Below are 20,944 nucleotides of genomic sequence, written 5' to 3'. Positions count from 1 at the left end.
AGGAGCGAGCTGCGCGCGGCGCGCATGCGCGCTGCCCGGCGCGGCGGCCTCCAGCGCGTCGCCTAGGAGACGGGCCAGCGCCAGGGCGGCGTCGGGCGGCGCGGGGCAGGCCCCGGGGTAGGCCCCGGTGCAGGCCGCGGTCCCGGGGCAGGGCGGAGAGGCGGCGGAGGGCGGCGAGAGGCTGTCGGCCAAGGCGCGGAGCTGTGCGGCCAGCCGGCTGAGCGCCGGGCCCGGCGGGGAAGCGGCGGCGGGAGGCGGTGCCGGGCTGCGGGGCCTCGCGGCGCGGCGCCGTGCCCGCAGGTGGGCCGCCTCCTCCTCCCTGCGGCGGACGCGGCGGTGAGGGGCGGCCCCCGGGGCTCCGCGCCCTCCCCCCCCCCCCCCCCCCCGGCCGCCGGCCGAGCCTCCTCAGGCCCGGCCCAGCGCTCACCTGAGGCTGCGGCTGGAGCAGGCGATGAGGCCGCGGCCCCTTCGCGCCCACACGCGGAGCCAGGCCCAGGTGCGGTCCCTGCGGAGCACGCGCAGCACCGCGGGGCTCGCGGCCGGCCCCGGCCCCGGCCCCAGCGCTGCGGGCAAGGGGAGGCGTTAGGGGGGCGGGGACGCTCGGAGAAACGGGGCTCAAGGGGGATCGTCCCGCCTCTGCGTGTGTCCCCTCACTGTGCCAGGGCAGAGTGCTGGTGGCCCCCAGCTCAGCAGCCGTCCGTGTGCTCGCAAACCCCCGTAGGCATGTAACTAACCCTCTGCTTCCTCCTTTTTACAGTGAGCAGGACTAAATCTGCTTTGTCCCAACCATCCTGGTCTTGGGTGTAGCCAGACCAGGGTAGAGGAGGACACGGACAGTTCCAGGCCTGACACTCACCCACAGCCCTGTGCTGGGCAGCTGCGAGGTCAGTGTCCTCGGGGTGCAGGAGGCTGTACCACGACTGACCGATCAGCTCCTCCCTGTGGTAGCCGAGGTGGTAGATGACACTGGGGAGGGCAAGAGGAGTGGGGTCCGGACTGCGTCCTGCACCCGGGCTTAGCGAAGTGAAGCCATCCTGGCTGTCCTGGACAGCCGGCTGGGGCTGCGGTGTGAGCGGGCACCCCTCACCTCTCCGTGACATCGGTAAACGTCATGTCCAGAGCATGCGTGCTGTGGAACAGGTCGTCCTGAGAGCCAGCATCGCCCTCGGCAGCCAGCCGTGGGACCGGAGTGCAGAGGGCCAGGAAGGCTGCAGTGGGGGAGGCCGGCCAGCGTGGGGCCAGGAAGCGCCCGCGCACTGCCACGGCCCGGTTACCCCCGTGCTGCAGCCGGAAGGCTTTGGATGTGCACATCTCGCTGACAAACGTGACTTCTGCAGAGAAGCAAACCTGCAGGGGTGGGTCAAGGGCTCCCCTTCCAGCCCCGCTCCCCTTCCAGGCAGCCACAAAGAGCCCAGCACCTGTGAGACCCCACCCCAGCAGCCTCCCGTTCTCCCAGCCTTACCCCTGCCTGGCTGCTCCTGCGCCAGGAGGAGCTTCTTGCACACGTCCTCCCGCGCTCGCCCATCCAAGATGTCGAAGACTGTGTCCCCCTGGGCGAGAAGCTCCACCTGGTCGGGGAGCTATCGTCAGGGAGCGTGCCTGCCCCGGTGGGCCGGGTGCTGGCGCACCGCGAGCTCGCGGCCTGCTGAAGCCACAGGAGAGCCTCGTGGGGACAGCGACTGCAACTCCACAGCGGCCAGGCCTTACCATGGAGAGGCCCAGGACCTGGGAGACGTTCTCGGAGATGTAGACCAGCTTGCCGCCGGCCGAGAGCACCAGCAGAAACCCCGGCAGCAGGGAGAGCAGCTCCGCACCGAGCACCGGTCCCGCTGGGGGAGCCGAGTCTGCAGGGGGAGCACAGCGTGAGGCGCCTCCAGGAGCAGCGCCCCGTGCAGAGCCGTGCTGGCGAGGCACCGGGCAGGTGCAGCGGTGCCCGCGGGTACCTGGAGGGAAGAGGTGAGCGCCCCGGAGCCGGAGGCACACCAGGGCCATGGTGTGGAGGTAGGAGAGGCGCTCCTTCTCCCGCGCCGAGATGGGCAGCAGGGAGCGCAGCGCCTGCAGCTCGGCGTTGATCTGGTCCCGGCGAGCCTTCGAGGCGCTCTTGGTCGACCTGCAAAGCCAGCTCTTTGGGGAGCCCTGTCCGGGGAGGGGGGGGGGGGACAGCATCCCCTGCTCCGGCACAACGGCAGGCTGAGGGAATTGCACGCTGCCCGGCCTGCAGCCCCGCGGGCGAGGGGCGGCTCACCTGAACGGCTTGGAGACGCCGGGCGCCGACCCGGCCCTCCTGGGCAGGCAGCTCGCCTCTGCCTGCAGCGGCCTGTGGCAGTGGCTGCAGAAGACGGTCATGGTGCCGGCACGGCACGCCCGGAGCTGGCAGAGCGCCTCTCGCCTCCTCCGCCTGCGGCTGCCTCTGAACCCGCTGACCCCCGCTGCTCCCGGCCTCCTTTTGTAGCCTCCCGGGGCGCAGGGGCCAAGGCGGCGCGCGGAGGAGAGGTACCTCTCCTGACGCAACTGCCAACAGCTCGCGGCTATTTTTAGAAGGCAGGCTGCTAAAAATAGCCCCGGCGGCCCGGCTGCAATCTGAGAGGGGAAGCAATAAAAGGAAGCTGGGGTCTGTAAAGCGAGCCTGGCAGCTCAGGAGGGGGTGATGACGAAGGCAGCAGGGATCCCACCGCGGGGTGTGCGTCCACCAGCTACTGGCCGGCCATCAACAGCACAGCACAAAGTCCGTGATGGGCTGGGGACCTGAGGTGCGTGGGGCCACGGTGTCCCTCAACCCTTGGAAGGGAGCAGGGCGCCTACAACCCCCTCCCCAGCAAGGCCGCTGCCTTCTCCCCACCAAAGGTTTGCTCTCCTAGAGGGAGCTGGCATGGGGTACCAGGTGTCTCCACCAGTGCCCCAGAGCTCGTGATTGTCCCCGCAGAAGCCCCATCCCAGAGCCAGGAGCACCTCAGGGTGCATCTGTGCTGCCCGACACCGAGCTGGGGGGGTCTGTGGGTGTCCCCTGCTGCCCGGCACGGCGCAGGGAGAGGGAGCTTGGTGCTTCAGTGCTGGGGAAGGAGGGCTGCGGCACAAAGCTCCGGCACCTCGTGGCTTTGGAGAGGCTGCTGGCTGAGCGGGGGAGCCGGAGCTGCCTGCCAGCCTGGGGGAGATGCCCAGCCAGCCCCCGCGGCTAACCTGGTGCCAGGGACTGCTCTCCCTGAGCCAGACCCGCTGCCAGCACAGCCTGGCTCCCTTCAAGCCCCCGCCTCACCCTTGCTGCTCATCGCCCACCACAGCCTATGACGGGGCAGCGCCAGAAGGCAAGGAACCAGCTCCTGAGGCACTCGTGGAGCCTCCAGCCCTCTTCCTCCCACCTCCCACCCCATCCCACCCCCACTGCGGTGGAGGCCCAGCCTTCCCCTCCCGCACCCTCTCCCTCCCAGCAGGGCTGCCCCCGGCTCGGACACACAGAGCAGCAGAAAGCCACCTCTGCCTCAGTGTTTATAAAACCGCCCCCGGGCGCTGTTTTTTCACAAGGGGAGCCAGGCCCCCACGGCAGGCACGGGGCCCAGCAGGCCGGAGGCAGGGCGGCGCCGACGGGTGCAGGCGTGGAGGTCCCCGCGCTGGTGAGGCAGCAGGGGCACAGTTCGTGGCCTGGGGCTGGTGGCAGGAGTCGATTCGGGCCCTCGCTGGCAGGGGACCAGGCCAGCACGGCTGCAGCTCTCCAGGCGAGCCAGAGGCGAGGACGGGGGCTCACAGTCGCGCAGCTGGGGCGAGCAGATTCCTTCCCTGGCAGCCTGCCCTGCCCGCACACCCGCGCTGCCCTGTGCGTGACGAGGGCAGAGGGAGGCCTGGCTAGGGCGAGACAAACGGAGCTCACATACGTTCCTTGCTTGAAAGGGCTAAAAATTCATGCAGGCAGTGGAGCAAGAGGTCGGTGTGTGGAGGAGTGAGAGCAGGGTGATGGAGGGGTGAGCCGGCATCAGCCCTGCGAGGAGACGATGGGGCGGCTGATGGTGCTGTTCGTCGTCATGGCCGAGAGCTCCCATCTGCAACACACCAACGGGGGCACACTGAAGGGAAGCACGAGCGCAGCGCCCAGGGCTGGAGCGCCCCGAGGCAAAGAGCGCACCCACGGGTGGCCTCGCAGCAAGGCGTGCAGTACCTGATGTCGTGGGGAAGGCAGGACTGGTCCAGGCTGTACTGAATCACTGCCAGCTTACACAGCGTCTTCAGGCTGGGGCCTGCGGAAAGAGGGCGGTTAGCCACAGCACTCCTCGCCTGCGGGGACCGGGGCGTGGGGCACAAAACGCCACGGCGAGCGGTGCTTCGCAGCGAGGCACCCGGTGGCGAGAGAGGCACGAGCCGTGCGGGCGGGGAGCGCTCACGTACTGAAGTCGAGGATGTAGAGGTCCGAGTGATCCATCAGGTCGAATTCGTCACCCATGCCCTCCTCCGGAGACGGGCTGCGGGACCCAAGCACAGCTCGTCAGTCGGTGCCAAAACGCTCCTGCAGCGGTTGTTCTTTGTGCTCCCCGCACCCTGACCAGCTCCTGGCTGGTTTCACAATCCTCCTTCTCCCAGTACCTCCCAAACTGCTTTCCAACAACCCAGCAGCCCCGGCAAACCAGGTCACAGCGATGCCGCGTCACCTAATCGCATACAGATCAAACCAGGAGAACATCACAAGGGACTGCCATCCGACCTAGGAGGATTCAGACACCGCTCAATGGCACAGTGCAAAGTCCAAGAGCAGTGCTGGCACCCCCGGCGGGGTGGGCAAGATCAAGCTGCAGACCCGAGAGGACTTTTCGGGAGGCTCTCTAGCTGTACTGCGTGGCTACAGGGTACAGGAGCTGTGCCCTGTCTCCAGAGACGGTGATGGTCATAGCTAGTGGCCATCCAAACCTCCTGCAACCAGAGAAGCACTGAAAGGGAAGGAGCCCCACGCTGCAGGCAGCACTGCTTTGCTCTCGCTGCCGAAGCCACTTGAAGGATGGGTCGCTGCGTGCCCCAGCACATGGGCCAGCCTGTGGGAAAGCGCTCCCACGGCTGACGGTGGTTTGGAGAACTTGAAAGAAAGGAAAGGTGTTTTAAGTCCCGCTTTGGGTTGCCACAAGGGGGTTTAGCACATCCTCCCTGCTTGGCTGGAGCCTCGTGCAGTGACTCCTCACCCCCCTGCCACTCGCTGCCCACCTACGAGCCGCTAAGCCTCGCATTGCCCTGGGAGGTGAGGCAGCACCTGCTCCCCCAGTCCTCATCTCCCCCCACAGGCTCCGGGGCACAGCTCAGTGCTGGCAGAGAAGACCTGTTGCTGACGGGTCCCATCTGCCTGGATACAGGCAAAAGCCCCCTTAATACCACCCCGTATGTTCGCCGCACCGCAATCTAATCTCACATCCACGTCACAGGAAAACCTGGGGCATCCCTTATCTTCCAAAGGAGAAGCCAGCAGGCAGCGTGTCTGCGGTTTTATCGCCCAGCTGCAAGCGGCTGGGTAAAGCCTGGAGTTCAAGACCAGGAGAGCTGCAGCTCCCAGACAGCGGGCTGCGAGGCAACAGCCAGAGCCCAGCAAAACTGCTCATCCTCCCTTAGAAAGCCAGGCCTTCCTAAGCCTTGTCAGGAAAACACATCCCCAAGGCGAGCCTGGATCGGAAGCTGTTCAGCTAACCTCTGATTTACAGCACTCCATCTCCCCTTCGTTGTCCCTTGCGGTCAGTGGGACGTGCCTGGTCACTTAAACCGGACGCTAACAACAGGAGTGCTGCTGATCAGCGAGAGACCACAGACGGGGGCAAAGAGACTGAGCTCTCGGCAGAACTGCAAAAAGAAGTGAAGCATTTGGACGCTGCAGGAGCGGGCACCTGCAGAAGCGCCTCTAGAACAGGCTCCAGGGCACAGGAATCCCCCCAGGAGAGGCAGGACACAAAGGGGTTTTGCCCGTCCGTGCCCTGGCGCTGCTGCTGCCTGCAAGCCATGCACGCCGGCTCACCCTGCAAGGCGAATCCCCCGCACCCCGTCCCTGCGCCGTGTTGTGTTCTCCCCCTCCCCTGCCCCGGCAGGGGAGCGCAGGTCAGGAGGCAGACCGCAGGGAGTTCTCCGTTTACGACGACTTCCTGGAAAACTTCTTATCTCGCCAGGCGGCTCCAGGACACACCTGATAACCATTACAGGAAGCCAGCACAGCCCCCACCGCAGCCTGTCCCCCTCCCCAGGTCCGGGCCGGCTGCATTCCTGCCACCAGCAGCTCTTCCTGCCCCGGGACGGCGCGGTGAACCAGCCTGCGTCAGGACCGAGCCCGGCTCGAAGAACAAGTCGAACAGCGAAGTCACCCCGTGGAAAAGACAAGCTCTGCCGTGCTGCCTGGCAGAGGCGGACTGAGCTCTGAAAAGCTGGTGTCACGTTCACTGCGGTTTGCCAGCGTCTGTTAGGAGAGCCTGGGTTTAACACCAGTTCAGCTGCTGCCCTAACACAAATCCGTGCCACCGACCAAAGGCTGCAGCAGCAGCGAGCATCCAGACCTGCCATCGAGCCCCTGCAAGCCTTCCACTGCACCGAGCAGCTCCAGTATCTGCTGAGGAGCCTGGATAAACTCAGCTCCTCTGAGTACCTCCATGCATTGAACGCTCCCTCACATCCATCCTACTGCTAAACCTCCCACCCCAAAAGCTCTCCTGGGGCTGAAGGCCCTTCACTTCTGAGCTGGACCTACTCTGCCTCGTCCTCTGTCTCCAACCTGTCTTCAGAAGCATCCCCAAAAAGCTGCTGCCAGGGTCCCAGAGAAAGCTTTCCAAAGCATTGGGAGGGCTGAAAGCATTTCAGGTGCCTGTGCAAGGTAGATACTGGCAAACGGGCCTGTGCTCCAGAGCTGCCGTCTGTCATTCCAGGCAGCACAGAGCACGTCCTGGTGATGGGCCACTTCCTTTCTGTTAGCAGCTGTTAAGGCTCTTGGCCACATCCAGCTGCCCTGCCTCCTGACAGCATCGCTTCCAGTGTTTGACAGCTAAATCCTCAACACCGGGTCCCCTTTGCGAATGGAAACTTTGCTAAGGAACACTGGCACGGAAGGGAATGCTGCCTTGTGTGGAGGGCTCCTCAGACAGCTCCCAGCTGAGCTGACATTCCTCTGCAGCCTGGCAGACACCCCTCTTGCCAAGGAAAGAAATAAGAAGGAGAAGCAGGACAGCATGTAACGAAGGATAAATCTGTTTGAAGTCTGCGTCAGCGCAGCAGACCGGGCTACTGGTCTTGGGTGTCGAACAGGGCTTGTCACCAGGTGCTTTACAGGCCAACACGACGTCTTCAGTCTCCCCCTTGTCTTTTCCAGAGGAGCCCTGATCTAGATAATCTGTCACGCTTGCATGGAAAGTTGCCACGTGGCTCTGAAGTGAATCTGACTACGGCAGGGGGCAGAGCACGGAGGGAAACTACTGAAGAGAATGGAAAACCCTCCCACAAAGCCACCCCACGGACCCCACAGAGCTCACCTGGTGCCGCCAAAGAGAATGATCTTGTCTCCCACTCTGCAGCAGCACTGCCGGCGTCGAGGACATGGGCCTTTCCCCTTGGGCTCGATCTTCCTCCAGGAAAGGGAAACTAAGGGGAAGGACGAGGGTGAGAGTGCACCAGCTTGTCAGAAAAGCCTGGCCAAGACCCGGGTATAAGCAGGTTATGGGTTTAAACAGACCACAGCAAAAAAGAGGCCCCCACAGACACCAAGTAGCTAACATCTGCCCTCCCTGTCCACCTCCTCTTTCTGCTGGAGTCAGAATGATGCGCTTCCATCAGGCTGCTTAGGGCACAGGGTTGCTGAAGCTCTGCCTGCTGGAAGGGGAGCTGCAGGTTCTGCCCTTCAGTCACTGCAGCAAGCCCAGGCCTTTTGCTTACAAAGCCCAGGCCCCTGAGCTGCCAAAAGCAGCGGGTCAGACACCACAGGGAGCGGCAGGAGCAGCCAGGCTCCCTTCCCAAGGACTCCAGTGCGTGCCAGATCTGGAGGGAGACCCAGGAACCAGCTCCATCTCTTGGCAGCCACTGAGAATGCAGAGCATCCTCACCGAGCTGGCTGTGGGAGCACAGGAACTGAACCAGAAGACGGCAGCTTTTGTCCCTGCTGCTCTCTACGGTGAGGATGCTGGGGGTGATTGTTCACTAATGCATGGAACCTAAAAACCTTCACAAGCTCTCACACTAGCTCCTAAATTGGCTGGGGGAACAGCAAGTTGGCTGCTCGCAGGTAACATTTTTATATAAGGCTTTCCTGTGCAAAACAATTAGAAAACAAATGGAAGACCCCAAAACAGCTCACAGTTGACTGATACTTGGGCTACCAGGTGAAGAACCACCAAGGTGACCGGGTACCAAGAGAGTGTGCCATGGTGATGCTGCAGGTCAACGTGAGTGGTTTCCCCAGCTACAGCCTCTCTAACCCCACACCTTCTTTTCTGCCAACAGTTCTGCATATCTAAAGAACGAGACAAAATTTTGCCAACCCCCTTTTGAGTAGGCACATCTTTCAGCAATTCTTCCTTTTCCTCTTTCTAACTGAGATTTGGAGGTGGTCTGAGGAGGAACAGGGGTGCCAAGCACAGCGGCAAGTTTCTGTCAGCACTGTCAGAAGAGCTATTTCCCCCAAACAGGCTCCCAGACCCCGGAGCAAACATTCATCTGAGCACTCACACACCTGAGGGCCTTGAGCACCATCACTGCAACGAGTTAAAAGCATAAATACCTGGATTGAATTTCCAGAGATCGTGGAAGTGTCTGTTCAGGCGTGCGTTGTAGCCACCAAAGACATACAGCTCCCCATTGTAGCTGACTGTGGGGAGTAAGCACAGACGTCAGCATGCCGTCCTGTCCCAACATCAAGCACAGCAAAGCGGTGCTAGTTATCTGCTCTGATTAATACCACCTTCACGTGCAGGGCTGCACGCAAGGCTTTGCTGCTGGCAGCAGCTTTCCACAGAAGCCAGGCTCCGTGTAGCCCTTGCTATCCCACATCTCTGCCCAGTGAACCAGAGACCCCTTCTGCTGGGGGCAGGAATTCCTCCCCACCGTCCTCCTCTCTCAGCAGACCCACACTCACATGCCGAATGGCTCCGTCGGCCTTCAGGAAGCACCGGGGTTGGAGGGGAATCCAGCCAGGAGTTTGTTTCTGTATCGAACACTTTAATGCGGTTACAGTAGATCTCGTTGTTGGAGTGAAATGGCCCAAAACGATCCGCTCTGCCCCCAAACACGTACATCTTTGTTCCAATGATGGTGGCTGAATGGAAGTCTCTCCAGCGAGCTGGTGTACCCTGCAGGGACAGGTTAAAGCAGAGCAAGAGGAACAATGCAGATTACCCAGGGAGATGACATCTTGACAGGGAAGCTGGGGTGGCTGCCTCCTCCTGGAGAACTTCCCCTCCTGCCACACCAGACAGGAGCTGCGAGGCATGTGCAGGCAGCTACCTCAGGGAATAGCGGAGACGAGACTTTGTCCCCAAGACAGAGTGAAAAACAGAGACTGACCTTGGCAGAGATTAAGGTCCACATCATGTTCGTGGTGTCCAATTTATGGATGTCATTTGAAAAGCAGTCGGCCTGGAAGACAGCAGGGCAGCCCGGTCACAAAGGGGCTAAGAAGCCTGGTCACACTGGCCCTCCGCGAAAGGACGCTGTCGTAGAGACCCAGAGCATCCCTTTGGAGTCACCACTTCCTAGGAGATGTGGCGCTTGCTCCAAAACAGCAGGGTAAACAGCATACATAACCACTTAACAAGAGGGAGGCAAAGCCCACCTCTTCTTAAAGCTGCCCCTTCTCTCCCTGCAGCCTTCCCGTTTATTCGGTCCCCGGTTCCTACCACCACGACTGTCCTACACACAGTAGATACAGGCAGAGCAGCACCCTGCCTCTACTTCACACCATAACAAAAGAAGGTGGCTCTAACAGGAAAGAGAAGCTGGCTTTGCTACGGACACACAAGGAAAGGCAGGAGTTAAGATTACTTTTAGGAAGCTGAACATCCAAGAGTAAATACACTCAGGGGCCTGAGGATTCCACCAAGACCCCACGCAGCCTGCGAGAGCCTACATTCACACAAACGGCACAGACTTCTGCTCCTCCAGGCAGGGGAGATAGCTGCAAGACAGATAGGGGCTTGTTTGGCCTTGGTTAAAAGCAAGTCACATTTGTAATGCGGCTGCTTCAACCAAGACCATGCATTTAGCATGCTACAGTACTTGGAAAACGGGAGGAAAAACCAAGGGACTGCCTTAACAGAGTCCCAGCTCTCTTCCAAATAAAGAGCTGTGACTTTGCACAGCTTTTCTGGAGTCTGGCGATAGTCTGAAGTGATACTTACCCTCCTAAGATCAGCGCATAAGGATTTGCTTAAAGGGGTGCTAAGCACACTGGCAGCTAGTGCAGGATGACCTTTGTCTCAAGGTATTCTTACACGAGAGGACGAGCAAGTGTTTGCTGGAGGGGCTCAGTGAGGTACGAGAAGAGGTAGGGAACACACGGAACATGCACCAGCTTGGGACAAAGCCTCACAGCAACACTGCAGGTTTGAAAGTGATTTTTCTGGTGCACTTCTCAGCTAATTTAAAATAAATATATATTGTATTTATCATAAATATTATACATTTATCTAATACCATCGGAGTGTTGGAGAAATACACCAGAAAATATTGAAATTTTAACTCGGTATGTTTTGTGAAAAAACAATATTTAAAAGCCACTGTTTTTGTAGACCGACTTTGCCAACCGTCTTCTCTGAAACATCATGAGCCTAACCTGGATAATTAATGCCGTGACTTTGCCGAGTTATAAAATGAAACCAACTGTGAATACAAAACGCCCCTGTATCCTGCTTCTACTGGGCAGGAATACCCTCTTTCCCAAGGGATGGCCAAATAGCTCTTTCAGAGACTACTCACCAGCTGTTCGTAGCCTCCGAAGATAAACATGCTCTTTGCCAGGACACAAGCTGAGTGCCCATCTCTCGCTCCTGGGACCATTCCAGACACCTTTGGCGTGAACCACTTGTGCGTGTCTGAAACGAAACAGGGGACGACGCTAAGAAAACACGGAAGATGTGGGGATGGGATAGCCTTTTGCAACCGTTCCTCATTTCTGAGGCAGAAATCCTTCTCTCTTTCATACACAGCACCTTCTCCCCCAGGGAGACCGCAGGCTTCTCCAGGCACGGCTACCTGCCTGAGCCTCCAGACGGGCACAGAGACAGAGGTCCTTGGCTCCTGGGCACGGCTGCTGACACTGCCCAGCCTGACAAACAGCTCGAGTTTTGCATGTGATTAGTACAGCGCTGCTTGAGCAATGTTATTTGGACTCAATCTCTTGCAAAGCCTACTTGTGAGTCATTAATCAGCTCTGCATTTACAGTTTCAATTACAGTGAAGCAACGATGCTAAGCGGCCCTAGTGACCTCACCGCTTGGGGATGCCGTCTAACCGAGAAAAAACAGTGCTCCAAAACCCAGCCAGAAGCCACTGAACCACAGGCTCACCATGTCAACAGAGCTACTGTGCACATCCTCACCTCTACAGCGCAGCTCTCCCTATCTTATCCGCTCCTCTTGTCATCTTCTCACCCCCTCTCCAAGGGGAGCCTTCCCTGCCCTCCACCCTCCGTGGTTCCTTCAGCACTGCTCCCCGTGTGTCTACACCAGCCAGAGGCAGCCCACACGCTCCAGGGATTGGCTTGAATTCGAAGAGGACTTTAAATCCAGCCAGAGCTGTTCTCCATGCAGGGCAGCATGGAACTAAGCCAGCAGCTCCCTGCCAAGCATAAACAGGCACCTGTCCCACGAGCCCACAGAGAGGCACAGATAAGCCTCGAGGCAGCAGGAGACGTTCCCCCCCGCCCTCCCCGACTGCTCCGAGCTGCCAACAGCAGTGCTTATTTCAGGAAGCGGTAAAATTGGAGCCAAAGCAACATTCTTCGTGAGGATAACTTCTCAGAGCCTGGCCCGCGGCCACAGCCGTCCACCTAGGCTCCAGCTGGAACCACACAAAGGGGCTTGCAAGGTCAACAAAATCCCTGGGCAGCCAGCTAGTGAGAAAGCTGCGACAGCTATCGAGTTCCCTTCCTTGGCGGGGCCGCTTCCAAGCCCAGTCACACGGCAGCAGCGAGAGCTTGCCCGAGCGTAACGTGTCAGATTAGAGAGGGAAGAGGCCTCAACTCGCGACCGCATCGGTGCCTCCAGCCCCAGAGGACAAAGCTGCACTCGGCCAGGGCTTTGTGCAGCCTGACGTGACTGATACAATGGGGCTGACGCCACAGCCGGAGGGCTGCCAGCCGCACTTTCCAGGATTGGCAGGGGACGGGCACAGTGTGTACAGACAGCTGCGGTGGGCTCCCTTACGTTTGGCCTTCTCAGTTAATTTTCACTTAATGCTGAAGTGCTGGAGTTGGCGGGGACGCCAGGCAGCTCCCACTGCAAGGCTTCTGTGTACACAGCAATTTGCTGGTGGCTTCTCAGCTACATGTGTCAGGGGAAGGGAGAAACCCTGCACCCAGAGAGCAGCTTCAAGCTTCAGAACATCTCCTGGTAATGAAAGGAATTCATGACCGAGCACCAGAGGAAGCAGTTTCACAGCAAGGCCAGCAAGCCAGTTAGTGGTCAGCATTTACGTGGACTTGCCCCCGGAATCCAGGTGTACCCTGCTCTTTTCCTGGCATTCCCATCCACCCACTTCCTGCTGGCTCCTGTTCTTCCCAGGTGTTCCAGCAGCACAAGGAAGAAACCGACTGGAAGTCTCAAGGAGTTTATCTTTCAGGCTTATCTAACTTGGCTCATGCCTGCCCTTATTGTTCCATCCTGTCCTTGGCTACTTGTGCATTGTATTCCTCACTCTGCCTCATACTTCTAGAAAGAATGACCACTCTGGAGAGACATCACAGTCCCTGAGAGCTCTATCCCCTTCTCGCTGCAACCTTCAGCCGCACATAGACGGTGCTTCAGTTGTAGTTACAATCAGAGAGAGCACACAAAGCTGATAGAAAAATGTAAAACCATCCGATTTTTAGAAAATTTCAGTAATCTCTATTCAAAGGCTTTTACAGAGAGTCAACTACGCAGACACACTGGGCACCCCCTTCCCCTTCCAAACCCGCTGAACCATCCAGCAGCACCAGTTCCCCATCTGCCCAATTGGCCACGACTACCACTTTGTGGAGAGACCAAGGGACAGGGAAACAAGCTGTGGAGCAACACGGAGGGTCAGGGAAAAGGTCTCATCGAGAGCAGTTGTGACAAGGAAGAGCAAGAAGCTGGAACTTACTGACATCGAAGGCATAGAGCACGTTGCAGGCTCCTTCCGTGTCGTTGCGACCACCCCAGATGTAGACGGTGTCGTCTATGAGCACCGCCGAGTGCCCATACCTCATGTAGGGCACCTCTCTCACTTGGTCTCGGCTGTTTGTCCACACTGGAGGCAGCTTGATCCAGCGCAGAGACACTGAAAGTACAAGTTTGAGCCTGTGTCAGATGTTAAGCCCGCTACGCGTGCTCACCAGTCTACCCAGCCTGGACAAGTAAGCATTTGTGAAAGCAGAAAGCCCGATTATTTCTTTTCCCCTCGCCACAATACGGTGCAGAAGCAGTCTGGTAAGCAAGACAGAGCTGTGCCTGACCCTGAATAGTAGGTAGCTAAGAAATATGGAAGCACAGCTTTCCACAGGGCCCCTGTTCAGGAGAGAACTACAGGAAGCACAGAGGACTGGAGGACTCTGGACAGAAATAGCTTTGGTTCTGCATCAGCCACACTCACGATATTTCCACTCTCCTTCATCCTAGACCATGAGTGAAGGTACAAACACCACCCCCACACAAAACCACCACACACACCCTACCAAAACGGGAAAGAAAAGGAGGGAGGTGATAATGAATGCAGACGCTACTTCAGACTAGTGACATTTTTGAAGAAGAGACTCAAAACGCTGAAGAAACGGGCAGCACAGGAATAATTCACTGCAGCAACAGGCAAGGCAAGACACCTCAAGACAGCATTTGGACTTGTGGGAGCACATTCTAAATAAAACGACACGGCAGCTTTGTAGGAACAATGGTTTGTTTGTCTTTAAAAAAAAAAAAATAAGTAAGAACTTTAGACCCGACAGCTGTGTCTCTTTTACCCCCACCCATTCTCCAGTTCCTTCTGCTAACCTTGGGGTACAAATGGGAGCTCCTTGTGATTACAGGTTCTCCTTCCTGGGAGCCTGCACGTCACGTTCACTAGTAGTCAGAGCAGTCAATATGTATTACAGGGCCTAATGACAGTGCAGGAGGCACCGCGAGCATTGCATGGCCATTACATAACAGCGTCCAGACACCCTCCCTCCAATTTTGTTTGCCACGTGGAGGTAACATAGCAAAGACCAGCTAGGTGTGTTACTGTGGCGAGGGGAAGAGAGCCATCCCCTGAAATACCAGGGCAGCAAAAGGGAAAGGATCAGGCTTCTTAAAAGGTGAGCGTCCACCTCAGAGGCAGGAAGGGCACTGAGGAAGCACAGCTAATGTTAAAAAGTCCAGCTAGGCAGGACACTGGCGTTCTTCCCCTTCAGATCACTGCAAGACATCATTCAGGACTCAGAACCTCGGCTTTAGCACCGAAACCTGACAGTGCAAGGGCTTGGGAAGCCAGCGGCACCTCCCAAGCAGCAGCCGTAGCTTCTTGACCCTTTAACACCTGGGAGTGGTCAGACAGGAGGACAAGGCAGGAGCATTCCTTTGGGCACGGTAATTACGCACCACAAGAGCAGCGCTCTGCCGGCACGTTTTACAAGCTACAGCGTCCAACTGGACGACGAGAGGCCAGTGTCTCTAAATAGAGAGGAATGCCCTCGTTCACGAGGTCCTGAGCTGCCCTCTGCACCGCGAGCAGACCACCTCAACGACCCCACGTAACCACACGTTTCATCCACCACCCCGTGAGCTGCTGTCTTCTCCCAGGTCAGGTTTAGAGCAGTGAACTCGCTGTGCCTCGCAGACAAAGCGGTTTGATCTGCACATCACCTGCACCTTAGGAGAGCTCAGCGTGCTGTCCCCTCTGCAAAGGACGAGCCGTTGGTTCCCTGCTTGCCTCTGCTCAGCCGAACCCATCCAAGCATCAGTGCAATTTTTCAGCCTAATTATAGGGAGGCGCTTTATGGACCAGCTCAGTAATCTGTTCAGTTCAAAGAGCACCGAATGAAGAAACGCAGCCTCTCCCAGCACAGCCGTGGCTCCGATTCAGCCTCCTGACACATACTGGCTACCCTACAAGAATGACTCCAGCTCCGGTTGCTTTGCTAAGCCACACTGCGAGCCTGGATATCTACCAGCTAGCTGTTGCCAAAACGGGAATGCCTCCACCCTAGCCACACATCCCTGCTGACTCCACGGCGCTGGTGGTGGCACTCAGCTGTCCCACAGGGAACCGGCTCGGGAGCCTAAACCCAGAGACTCTGCTCTGTGCGCCGAGTCCACCCTGCCCTGTACATGCCAGGGGTGGCTGAAAACTGGAAACTGGATGGGGGACACCAGCTAAACGGCACCTCTTTGCACTTTCCTGAGTTAGTGTTCACAGAGAACAAGGACAGAACTATATGGCTATATGGTTACTTCTGGTAAGCTCTTGTCCTAGCAGCCTGCTGAACTACAGCCCTGCTGCGCCCTGCCCCTGAAGCTGAAAACACAGAGCTGCACGAGGGAAGAGGCTCCCATCTACACAGACAGCTTTTTTGGGAATTAGAATCAGGCAGCGCGTAACAGAGCACGTAATGAAACCAGTAACCGAGCACGCTGCTCCTTTGCCCTGCCAGAGGGACGCGTTTACCTGCATTAAAAACGTGGACGTCGATCTGCCGCAGAGTCTCATAGTCTTCTCCGGAGCAATACCCGCCGAAGGAATACACCTTGTGGCCGACGGCCACGGCCGCGTGGTTCACCCTGCGCGGCCCGCCTTCCAGGTGCACTGCCCACCGTAACATTCCTCCCCGTCCCCGCCAGCCAGGCCGTCCTCAGGGCCCCCAGCGCCACGGCCTCATGCTTCCCGGGCCACCGCCATGCGCCGCAGGCGTCACCTGGCTCTGTAACAAAGACACAATGCTAAAATAACACGATCCATCTCGCGGGCTTTCCTGCCTTCCTTGAAGGCCAGCTATGAAGGTCACATTGCTGCGTCCTCGCTCATCTGCCCTCCAGCTGAAGACAGCTTTGCCCTCTCCGCTTGGGAAGGAGAGGCAGAGCGGGTACTGTAACCTGAGCGAGGCGAGGAAGAGCAAGCAGAGATGTCCTCACACCAAAAAAACAACGTAGGGCGGCTCAAGCCGAGCAGTTTTTGTGAAGGCAGCCGAGTGCTGTGCGCCCGGCCATGCCCTCGCCATGCACACATCATGTACATGCCAGAACAATTTGTCCGCATGAATGAAGACACGCGGGGAGAGCCAACTGTGAAGGTGAAAAGAACAGGGCCAGAGGGAAGAGGGTGCGCTCTTCGGATCAGTTGTGAGAATGCCAGAGGAAGAAAAAAGGCAAAGAAAAAAGGCAGAGAAGCAAAAAAACCCAAAAGAACAGCTTCCCCCCCAAAGCAAGAGTCCCTGATATGAGGGTGCACTACATTTGCATTCAGACTCTCTGATCTGACTCTCCACTCAGGATCAGGATGAGTCCCTTCTCTCCCACAGTAAATTCAGGCACAGCCATGCACGCTTTGCAATGTATTAACTCACACTTCAGACAGATGGCTGAGATCAGCTCGCACAGAAGTCACCGTCGCTGAGCTTTGCGGAGGTTCCCCTTTGGATCTAAGGGATCTGGAGCGCGGTCCTGCCCAGGCACTTCTGAAGAAAGAGGTCCAATTGGTCAGCAGCTTTCCCCCAGCTGAAAAACAGCCATTAGAGGAGAAGTCAGCGTTGCAGGCAGCCCAAAGAAAATTCCCTCTTTAATTGCTCGCTCCTCGCTCCTTAGCGCGCTCCCCCCACGCCCAATTTTAGCATTTGCCGAACGCGAAGCAGTGCGCGGACGCCTCAGAACGATGACTAAAATTCCTACACATTTTCTCAGCCCCTTTTTTTGGAAAGCGCTAACTTTTCACAGGGAGAGCTCTCCTCCCGAAGGAGCTGAAGAGCAGCTGGTGCGCCATGTGGAGCGCAGCCAGGCGGCCCCCGGCCCCGCAGACAAGCAGGGCCGCAGCTCTCCGCCCAGGCACCCGTACAGCCCAGCAGCACGCTCCTGCCTTATCTCCAGCTCCTCAGGGCTGGGGAAGGAGTCAGAGATAAAGTTGTGGCGAGTGGACAGGGGCCAAGTCTGAGCAGAGAGCTCCCCGCAGTCCTGCGCGGCACAGACGAGCCGAGGCGTCCCTCCCGCAGAGCCGCTTTTCCCTTACAGCGCCCACCTTTTAATTACTATTTTTTTCCTCCTTCAAGCCAGGCAGCAGCTCTGGTACGAGTCCTCCACAAAGCTGCAGAACAGAGAGTTTCCATGGAGACCACCGAAGTCACCTTTTAGGCTCTCCCGAAGGCTTCCCCTATCTGTTTTATTTATTCTCCTCGACCGGGAGTCACCACTGAACCCAACCAGCGGTTGTTCTCCTCAAAGCCACCCCTGGGATAAGTGACTCCGTAAGAGGCTCCTGAAGTAGCTCAAGGGGACTTGAGAGGCCGTGTCAATACTGCCAGCGCTCTTCAGAAGGCCCAGGAAGGAGGGGAGGACACGTGTCACCTTGTCACCTCTCGGGTCCTCTGGGAGCAGACCTGCCGCTTGCTGCGTGGCCGCCGGGAGCCGGCTGCCCTGCCCGCGCGGTTTCACCACTCGGATTAGTCACGGGAAGACAGGAAACGAAGGGGATGCATCCTAAGAAGTTAATCTGCTCAGCTGAGCGCCACGGCCCCGGCTACACCGCGGGATGCAAGGTTGACGCTGCGGCAGGCGTTGCAGCGCCGCTTCCTACCATTACGATTGCTCAAGGCCCGGCTTAGGCGAAAAGTTTTTCCAGAGATCATCCCCGACAGCAGCTGACACGCGCCCAGGGGCGGCGGCTGGCAGGACGGCACCTAAATCCGCGGCTGGGCTTCACGAACATCCCCTTTGCCCTGGATGGGCACGTTCCTTTGTGGCACGAGGAGGCTTAACCCGCCTCACGCCCCGAATCTCTGCAGTCACAGAAGCGATGCCAAGGGCTGGGGGGAGGCAGAGGGCTGCGATGGATCCTCGCAGATAGCGAGCTAAGTGTAGGTGCCTTCTCCCCTAACCCCAACCCGCTCTGCTCGGGGCTGCATCTCCCCAAAACAGCCTTCGCAGCCCCTCTGCTCTTGCACCAGAAGCCACCTGAAGCTCTGACCCGGCTGGACCCGTGCCCCAGAGCCCACAGGAACCCCACACTGGACCTGTAGGGAGACCACCCAGCGCCACCGAAATAAGCACAGGTTTCCTGTAGGGCGAGAGAAGAGATTCTTCTGGACTGAGCAAACCCAAGGAAGCTGCTGTTAACTCACCACGCACCCTCTCAGGGAGCCCCGGCCACCCCTTACCCCCAGGCATAGCCAGGAGAGTGTCAGCAAGGCACGAGCGTGCCCACCACAACGGACGCACGGGGGCTCTGTTCTAGGAGGGCTTCTGTTGAAGCCGTCAGGCTCTTCCACTTGATGCCTCAGCTCCCCACTGCACCCCCCAAAAGCCAGCAGCACTTCGCATTTCACACTCGGCACACAGCCTTCAGAACTGCCCGCTCCCCTGCTCTGACAGAACCCGTCCAGAGTTATGCTCAAGCACAGGAGGCAGAGAAATTTGGGCTGAAACCCTGGCAGGTCCCGTCATCAGCTGCCAGGAACAAGAACATTTCTAAAAAGCAGGCTACGCCTCACCTGCTGTCGCAAAGCCCTTCCTCTGAGGTACCTGACGGGGGCTGGAAACGAAGCAGGCAGCGCAGCGAGCCGCTCCCGTGCCGCTAAGCACGAGGAGGTTAAAACCAGAAGCGTCTCAGAACAACCTGCTACGGTCCTGCAGCAGCGCCTGGAGCCCTCCACCTGCCGCGCAGCCTCACGAGTCCAGCAGTGCTTCCCGAGGACACGGCGCGACAACGGCCGCCTCCAGCAACACCACGGCCGGGCGTGACACCCGACCGCGAGTGGCAGATCACGGGTCTGCTTTGAGAAATAGCTGCGGACGTCCTTCGACACCTCCCTCGCGTCTCCTCAGCGCTGGCACCCGGCAGAGGGAGCGCGGTGCCTCACCCGGGGCGTTTCAGCCTGGTTGTCGTCCCGCGTAAGGCAGCTAGGTGTTCTTCGAAGGCAGCTCCTACACAGACCACTCCCAAATCTCCGGCTGTGCTGCTGTCTGAAGGTGCACAGCGAGCCCCAACCAACCAACCAGCCCAGCTTATGCCTCACAAGGGTCTACCAGCACAGCACACGGCCATCCAGGACCACCAGAGAACAATTCAATAATTTTCCGCTGGTACACCTTCCAAAACTGTTGTGGTGATTTGAGCAAAGACAAAAACCAAAAAACCAACACCCTGGGTTTTCAGACTCAGATTTTTCAGATGTTTTATTTGCTTTAGTCTCGCTATTTTCAAGCCTTGCAATTAACTATGAAAACGTTTCGCTCCAGATAGAAAGCTGCTAACCATCTTTGAGTACCGTAGCTAAACCACAACCTCAGGACAAAAATACACATCCTCAGACCCCCTTCTCTGCGCTAAGAGAGATCACCGGCCTGCCTCGTTCCTCTGCACACAAAGAAACCCAGAGCCATTTCTGAAAGCCGCTCGGATTAGCCTTGCTGCAGTCGATTCCCAGAGCAAGGAGGAGAAACCCTGTGTTTTCCAAGGCTCTGCCTTTGTCACCCCAGAATTACAGCACCACCCCAAGCAGAGCAGCCTACCGTTCCCGTAAAGCTGTGCCGCAGAGCAAATCCCTACCGTGTGGCTGCCTCGGTCCCGTCTCCCAAAAAGATGACGGCCACAAGGTTTAGTAACACTTAAAATAGCCCAGGCAGCTCGCGGCAGTCCATATAGACTGTTCTATTTCAAGTACCTCCAACTTACTGTTACAGATAGCACGAGAACAGCCCGCTTTCTTCACTCGTGCTTGACATTTATCCCGTGCTTTGCCTATTTATGCTAAGGCAGGGCGAAACTGCAAGCTTGCACATTCAGCAGCTCGCCGTGTCATTTCGGCAGCGGGGAGCGCGCCCGTGCCAGGGCAGCCACGGGGCTCGGCAGCGGCAGCTCCGGAGGCTTCGTGCGGGGCGGCGGGGAGCGCAGACCCGGTGCTCGGGCTGGGATTCACCGCGGTGGCTACTCTTGGTGAGAGGAGAGCCACCTCCTCCCAGTGCCACCTCCTCCCAGTGCCACCCCCTCCAGGTGATTCCTGCCCAAATCCCCGAGCCGGCTGCTCCCCTCCTCACCTCCCAGGCTTCCACCTCCCTCCTGCCAAGATCCAGCCTCAGCCTCTGGCTGCCCCGAGCCGAGGGGAGCCGGTAGGAGGGCTGTAAGGCCACCTCGCCCCCTCGCCACCACCCGGCCTCGTGCCGCCGCCACGCTCCCCACGCGCCTCAGCCTCGCTCCCACCGCCTCAGCCCAGCACGGCGGAGGCCCAGATGCCCGCCGGAGGCTCGGTGGAGGCCCAAACGCCCGGTGGAGGCCCGGAGGCCGGCTGCTGGCCCCCCTCACACCTCACCGCCCCCGCCACAGACGCCCTTCGCCGCCCCCCCCCGGGGCCATGCCCGCCCCCCCCACGGTGCAGCCGGGCCCGCCCGTCCCGCCCCGGCCCCGCTCGGCCGCCACCCCCAGCCCGGTACCTGGCGGCGGGCAGGCGGCTCCGGCGGCCCCGCTCCGGTCCCCCCGCCGCGCCCTGGGACTTGTAGTCCGCGGCCCCCCCCCCCCCGCCGCCGGCGGGGTGGCACGCGGAGAGCCCCGCGGGACTACAACACCCACAGTGCCCCGCGGCGGGGCGGCCGGGGGCAGAGGGAGG

The 20,944-nt window shown here is 58.9% G+C and overlaps 2 protein-coding genes across 7 annotated transcripts; both read right to left on the bottom strand.

The window, feature by feature from the left end:
• Positions 1 to 427: 427 nt before the first annotated feature.
• On the bottom strand, positions 428 to 3,365 carry NPAS4 (neuronal PAS domain protein 4). Of its 2 annotated transcripts, XM_040553691.1 has the most exons (3): positions 1,708 to 3,365; positions 1,088 to 1,568; positions 428 to 966 (listed from the first exon to the last, which is right to left on the bottom strand). In XM_040553691.1, exons 1-2 carry the CDS (start codon positions 2,164 to 2,166, stop codon positions 1,110 to 1,112), a joined length of 918 nt encoding a protein of 305 aa, XP_040409625.1. In that variant the 5' UTR covers positions 2,167 to 3,365; the 3' UTR covers positions 428 to 966; positions 1,088 to 1,109. The 2 variants fall into 2 exon arrangements, with proteins under 2 accessions (XP_040409625.1, XP_040409626.1); XM_040553692.1 differs by having other exon boundaries at positions 1,088 to 3,365.
• A 105-nt stretch (positions 3,366 to 3,470) lies between these two features.
• On the bottom strand, positions 3,471 to 20,926 carry KLHDC3 (kelch domain containing 3). 5 transcript variants are annotated; one of them, XM_040553685.1, is made up of 12 exons: positions 20,772 to 20,926; positions 16,700 to 16,850; positions 15,805 to 16,057; positions 13,270 to 13,446; positions 10,903 to 11,018; positions 9,493 to 9,564; positions 9,065 to 9,278; positions 8,711 to 8,797; positions 7,470 to 7,578; positions 4,375 to 4,448; positions 4,148 to 4,226; positions 3,471 to 4,031 (listed from the first exon to the last, which is right to left on the bottom strand). In XM_040553685.1, exons 3-12 carry the CDS (start codon positions 15,956 to 15,958, stop codon positions 3,965 to 3,967), a joined length of 1,149 nt encoding a protein of 382 aa, XP_040409619.1. In that variant the 5' UTR covers positions 15,959 to 16,057; positions 16,700 to 16,850; positions 20,772 to 20,926; the 3' UTR covers positions 3,471 to 3,964. The 5 variants fall into 5 exon arrangements, with proteins under 5 accessions (XP_040409619.1, XP_040409624.1, XP_040409622.1 ...); XM_040553690.1 differs by lacking the exon at positions 20,772 to 20,926 and adding an exon at positions 20,017 to 20,304; XM_040553688.1 differs by lacking the exon at positions 20,772 to 20,926 and adding an exon at positions 18,864 to 19,123.
• Positions 20,927 to 20,944: the final 18 nt, after the last annotated feature.

This window comes from Cygnus olor, chromosome 3, assembly GCF_009769625.2.
Source record: "Cygnus olor isolate bCygOlo1 chromosome 3, bCygOlo1.pri.v2, whole genome shotgun sequence".
NCBI classification, from domain to species: domain Eukaryota; kingdom Metazoa; phylum Chordata; class Aves; order Anseriformes; family Anatidae; genus Cygnus; species Cygnus olor.
The sequence above is the reverse complement of the archived record's forward strand: the minus strand, read 5'-3'. Positions and strand labels throughout refer to the sequence as shown.

Coding starts and splice junctions, on each gene's coding strand:
- NPAS4 (XM_040553691.1), bottom strand. CDS start 2,166: ATGCTGTCCCCCCCCCCCCTCCCCGGACAGGGCTCCCCAAAGAGCTGG. Junction 1,569..1,707: donor AGGTCCTGGGCCTCTCCATG/GTAAGGCCTGGC, acceptor CTCCCCGACCAG/GTGGAGCTTCTCGCCCAGGG.
- KLHDC3 (XM_040553685.1), bottom strand. CDS start 15,958: ATGTTACGGTGGGCAGTGCACCTGGAAGGCGGGCCGCGCAGGGTGAAC. Junction 4,449..7,469: donor ATTCTCTTTGGCGGCACCAG/GTGAGCTCTGTG, acceptor TGGGTCCCGCAG/CCCGTCTCCGGAGGAGGGCA. Junction 4,032..4,147: donor TGCCTTCCCCACGACATCAG/GTACTGCACGCC, acceptor GGTGTGTTGCAG/ATGGGAGCTCTCGGCCATGA.